This window comes from Austrofundulus limnaeus, unplaced genomic scaffold (genome assembly GCF_001266775.1).
Source record: "Austrofundulus limnaeus strain Quisiro unplaced genomic scaffold, Austrofundulus_limnaeus-1.0 Scaffold235, whole genome shotgun sequence".
In the NCBI taxonomy this organism is placed as follows: domain Eukaryota; kingdom Metazoa; phylum Chordata; class Actinopteri; order Cyprinodontiformes; family Rivulidae; genus Austrofundulus; species Austrofundulus limnaeus.
In genome coordinates this window covers 786,247-792,257 of record NW_013952637.1, presented here as the reverse complement: position 1 = coordinate 792,257, position 6,011 = coordinate 786,247, and the positions used below count along the sequence as shown (strand labels likewise).

General features: G+C 35.8%; 1 protein-coding gene across 2 annotated transcripts in view; it reads right to left on the bottom strand.

The window, feature by feature from the left end:
- Positions 1-120: 120 nt before the first annotated feature.
- si:dkey-192p21.6 (heparan-alpha-glucosaminide N-acetyltransferase) overlaps positions 121-6,011 on the bottom strand; it is a gene marked incomplete in the record, with an annotated part of 48,197 nt that continues 42,306 nt past the window's right edge. For both annotated transcript variants that reach the window (XM_014019907.1, XM_014019908.1), the window contains 3 exon segments: positions 121-658; positions 893-1,005; positions 5,225-5,295. In XM_014019907.1, coding sequence (XP_013875361.1) covers positions 477-658; positions 893-1,005; positions 5,225-5,295 — 366 coding nt within the window.

Below are 6,011 nucleotides of genomic sequence, written 5' to 3'. Positions count from 1 at the left end.
GAATAAACATAAATGTTTTCATTCCTAGAAAACTGTCAAATATATTTACAAAATACACTAAACTGATTCAAATTAGCATAAAATAAACCATGTTTTATAATTAAATGTCCGTCAATACCCCCCACTCCCCAAAAAAATAAAAAAGACAGCCCACCGCCACCTCGATTAAAAAAAATCCTAGGGGAAACCCTGTACTAGGTACTTAGTACTTTGCAGATATGTGCCAGGCAATTAGTGCATACATATTAATTACAGAGCTAGTACATACTTATTTATGAGGTAAATCAGGTAAGTAATCCGTACCTAACGTTATTTATTGCTACCTGAAAGTAAATTTTCCTTCATTTAAACAAATAAACTGAGAGAATATGATAAAATTCACACGTCAGGATATCTTATGTACCTTATTGTGGCTGTTTGTATTCAGTATTAAGGGTTAGTAGTCTCAGAGTAAAAAGCATGAAGRGTAATCCAGATTATATTTTGAGGAAGAACCTCTTCCTGTACAGCAGGTAGGCGATGAGCACCCACAGGGTGGTGCCCCACAGGTTCTGCAGCAGAAGTTCCCAGTGACTTTCCTGGAAGCGGATTTCCCAGCTGAAGGGGAAGTAGAACCCGAGGAGGGAGTGGCCGACGTAAACCAGGATGGAGTTCATTCCTGCAGGTGAGAGGAGGTTAAAGGTTGTTTGAAACAAGAGCCTCACCAAGTGTTTGGTTTACCTTTTTATATTTTGGATMTATTTATAGCTGTCAGTGTTTATTAAATGGTAGATTTTACACCCATGAGAAAGAGTCTTCGTATCTAAAACAAGCTTACTGAGATGGTTTCCATCCATAAATAAAAACATAATATAATATTTAGTGACTGTCTTTGCTTGTAAACAAACAGTACCTGGATTAATGAAGGGCTGTCCACTCCACCAGCCCTTCACATCGATGATGAAGTACATGCCTCCRAGCAGCAGGAAGGAGAAGCAACCCATACACAACACGTAGGACAACGACCTGAAGGAACAGACCCTCTGTGACTGTCTGCTAACAAAACTTTACTTTGGACATGATATTACACGTGGTGTTCTTCAYAATCGTATAGCAGAGCTAAAATTAGCACTAGTAGCATTAGCAGTAGTACCAGCAGTAGTAAAATTAGCATTAGTAAATTAGCATTAGTAGTGCTTTTATTAGCAGTWGTAGAGTTAACACTAGCAGAACTAGCATCAGAAGTGATGAATTCATTGCATTTGTATAATTAGCAGTAGCACTGCTAACGTTAGCAGAACTAGCATTATAAGTAATRTTTTTACCACTGGTACTATTAGAAGTAGTAGTGTTTACATTTGCAGAATTAGAATTAGCAGTAGTAGTACCAGCAGTAGTAAATTAGCATTAGTAGYGCTTTCATTAGCAGTAGTAGGGCTAACATTAGCAGAACTAGCATTATAAATAATAACCTTACCATTGGTATTATTAGCAGTAATAGTGTTTACATTTGCATATTTAGCATTAGCAGAAGTAGTTCCATCAGTAGTAAAATTAGCATTAGCAAACTAGCATTAGTAATGCTTTTATTAGCAGTAGCACAGCTAACATTAGCAGAACTAGCATTATAAGTAATGTTTTTACCACTGGTATTATTAGAAGTAGTAGTGTTTACATTTGCAGAATTAGAATTAGCAGTAGTAGTACCAGCATTAGCAAAATAGCATTAGTAGTGCTTTTATTAGCAGTAGCACAGCTAACATTAGCAGAACTAGCATTATAAGTAATGTTTTTACCATTGGTATTATTAGTAGTAGTAGTGTTTACCTTTATAGAACTAGCATTAGCAGTATTAGTACCAGCAGTAGTAAAATTAGCATTCGTAAAGTAGCATTGGTAGTGCTTTCATTAGCAGTAGTAGGACTAACATTAATAAGTAAGTAAGTAAGTAAAGTTTTACTTATAAAGCGCCTTTCACAGAAATATATTCACAAGGTGCTGTACAATCATTAACAGTATAAAAATGGTGGAAAGAATAAAATGAAACAGAAAAACATAATAACACATAAGCAACGAAAATTGAAACATCAAATCAAGAATTAATTTCTAAAATTGTAAATCAAACACAAGGTCAATGCAGGTCAAAATATACAATAATACACAAAAACATAATGAAATTATGCAAACATTAGCAGAACTAGCATCAGAAGTAATGAATTTGTAGCATTTGTATAATTACCAGTAGTATGGCTAACATTAGCAGAACTAGCATTATAAGTAATGTTTTTACCACTGGTATTATTAGCAGTAGTAGTGTTTATATTTACAGAACTAGCATTAGCAGTRGTASCAGCAGTAGTAAAATTAGCGTTAGTAAATTAGCATTAGTAGTGCTTTCATTAGCGGTAGTAGGGCTAACATTAGCAGAACTAGCATCAGAAGTGATGAATTCGTAGCATTTGTATAATTAGCAGTAGGGCTAACATTAGCAGAACTAGCATTATAAGTAATGTTTTTACCACTGGTATTATTAGCAGTAGTAGTGTTTACATTTGCAGAATTAGAATTAGCAGTATTAGTACCAGCAGTAGTAAAAATAGCATTGGTAAATTAGCATTAGTAGTGCTTTCWTCAACAGTAGTRGAGTTAACGTTAGCAGAACTAGCATCAGAAGTGATGAATTCRTAGCATTTGTATAATTAGCAGTWGTAGGGCTAACATWAGCAGAACTACCATTACAAGCAATGTTTTTACCATTGGTATTATTAGCAGTGGTAGTGTTTACATTTGCAGAAATACAATATGTAGAATCAGTATTAGCATTAGTACCAGTGGTAGAAAAATTAGCATTAGYAAATWAGCATCAGCAGTATTATCATTAACAGTTTTAGAGTTAACATTAGCAGATGGAGCATTTGAAATGGTATTCTTAGCATTTGTATAATTAGCAGTAGTACAGCTAACTTTAGTGGAATTAGCACTAGTAAAATTCGCCTTATCCCTTGAAAGAGCTGAATGCTTTGATATGATAATTAGCGTCTTAAATCGGATCAACCCAGTGAATTCTTCCTGAAATTTTCATTGGAATCTGTTTATTGATTCATGGGACACAAACAACCACAAAGACACGAGCTAAAATAATAACCGCCACAGTTCTCAGGGCAAACGTAACTTTTAGGACAGTTTGGTTTGAAGCCGTGGATGTTTGTCTGCGCCCGGTGGAGCTGTGCCAACCAGCCGTGTCCCTGTCTGCTTCTAAGTGCAGCGATGTTTGATGAAATACCTTCTAATGTTAAATGGCCTCCTTACAGGGAGCTTTCTCTATTTTATTTTCCATCTCAGCTGAAGCGGGGCCAAAAAAAAAAAAGTCTCTTGGATGAGAGTTAATTACTGCCAGACATGGAGGCAGGGAGTGGCACTCAGGAGCTCAATAAGCTGTGCATGATGAAGGGCCTATAAAAGCCCAGCAGGTACAGTAACAGTGAGGGGGGAGCAGGGAGTTGGAGGGGGTCTCTGAGGAACATCCCAGATAATCTGCTTACACATCACATCACATTTCTCCTGCTGCAACATTAAAATGATTCACAGCAACAAGCTCACAGTCATATCTATACCGGTGTTTGATGGTCTCTGTTAGCAAAATATCTCATGGACCACTTCACACATTTTCATCAAACACTTCATGAACATTTTAAAAATAACTATTGGAGACAACAGTTGTCAGTTTGACAGATAATGAAATACATTGTGATAGTAGCTTAGAGTAATTAAAGACACATTCTGAGCACGTCCTGAACTACTGCATGACATCATACATCAAGGACTTTTAAAGGTTTCACCTACAAACAGCTACAACACCKTCATTTCTCCACTAAAGTTTATTTAAGTCAAATGTCTAGGTTCTTTAAATTAATACAAACACCTGTTTAAAACAATTATGTGATTTGTTTATTATTTTTGTCTTCATTTGGTATTTGTAGCTTTTGGCTGGCCTGTTGCTACATTGGCTTTTAGCAAGCCCTTTTCTTATTTTATCTAGCTTTTTGCTTCTTTAGCTTTAAGCTGCCACTTTTCTGCTTTCACATTTTGGCTAGCCTGTCGCTACTTTGGATTTTAGCAAGCCCTTTTCTCATTTTATCTAGCCTTTAGCTTCTTTAGCTTTAAGCTATAACTTTTCTGCTTTTAGGTTTTGGCTAGCTTGATTCTACTTTTGCTTTTAGCAAGCGCTTTTCTCATTTTATCTAGCTTTTAGCTTCTTTAGCTTTAAGCTGTCACTTTTCTGCTTTTACATTTTGGCTAGCTTGTTGCTAATTTGGCTTTTAGCAAGCCTGTTTCCTCATTTTGTTAGTCTTTAGCTTCTTTGGTTTGAAGCTATTATTTTGCAACATTTAGCTGTTGGCTAGCCAGTTAGCTGGTTGCTTCTTTAATCATTTACCTAGTTTGCAGCTACTTAGCTTTTAGCAAGGCTTTTTCCTCATTTTGTTAGCCTTTGACTTCTTTGGTAATTATCATTTTGTTACTTTAGATTTTGACCAGCTTGTTGCTACTTTTATCTTTTAGCTAACCTGTTGCTACTCTGGTTTTTAATAAGACTTTTACTAATTTTAACTAGCTTCACGTTTCTTCAATTTTAAGTTATCAGTTTGGTACTTTTAGCTGTTGGCTACCCAGCTGTTACTTTCAGTAATGAGCTAGTCTATTATTACTTTTAAATTTAGCTAGCCTGTTGCTACATCGATTTTTAGCTTAGAACTGCACGTTTGTTACTTTTAGCTTCTAGTTACAGTTTCGCTTCTTTAATTTTCCACTTGATTTCAGCTTCATCAGCAGTCACTCATAATTTTCCTAAGTTTTAAAGGAAAGTGTAATTTCTTTAGTTTTAGGAGTTTTACTCTAACACGTTTAGGTTGGGCCCACRGCAGCTCGGTGGTCAGTGCTGCTGTCTCATAATCCTGAGGCTGCAGGYTCGAGCCCAGAATGTGTCAGGGAAGACATCTGGTGTAAAAGAATCACCAAAGCTTTATCTTTACTGGAAGAGTGATGATGAAGATGTAAAACCACTCTGCCTCACACTCCCAACACTCAGGGTGATTATTTACAGACGTCCCTGCCCTCAGAGCTAAATAAATGTGTGTTTYAGCTGCCTTGATTTGTGCCTGTTGGAAACTCATCCCCTTCTTTTTATTTATTTTTTTCATCCTTTTTGTGAGAAGAGTCTGGATTTAGAGGGTCAGGAAGCACTTACCAAAGGTTTTTATTGACAGGAATAAATCCTCCGTCTCGCGTGCACTTACAGAGGACGGCCGCGGAGATTCCCTGAGGGTGGAAATGAAACAGATTTCAAATCGATGGACRGCGATAAAGCAATACGTGTCGAGCTACTAAAAAATAAAATAAATAAAACGAGCAGCAACAGATAGTGAGTCCTGCAAATTGACCGATCATCTGGGAGCGGAAACAAGCAAACGACCAAAACAGGCTGAACTACATTAAACAGTCGCCTACTAAAATGTGCAAAATCTCTGTTKAACCAACAGATAATAACAAAACTATTGAAGTCAAACCAAATCAAGATGGCTGCCACAGCTTAAAGTAAAACTATAATTCAGTTAATTGTACAAATATTGACATCCAGTTTCTAAACATCCAGTTACATTTTGTTAAAAGAGAGAGTCAATCTGAAGGGATAGAAATGTTTGTCAAATCTAAAGTTAGAACCAGTTTGAAGGAACGGAGTACTTCAGTCCAGGGAATTAAATTATGGAATAATCTGGAGGATGACGTTAAAAACGCCAGATCAATGTGTATATTTAAGAGAATAATAAAGGTCAATTTGTTGGAGGAATATGAATGCGTATAATGTACGAAGGAATTAAATGTTTTTCTTTTATCTTGTGTACGTTTTTGTAGAACGAAGATTATTTTTATTGAATGTATTTACTATTTGAGAAAAGGCGAAAGAAATCATAAGATTTTTTTCTTCTGCTACCTTTCATTTAATTTATGATTTGTATTTTTTATTGTATATTAAA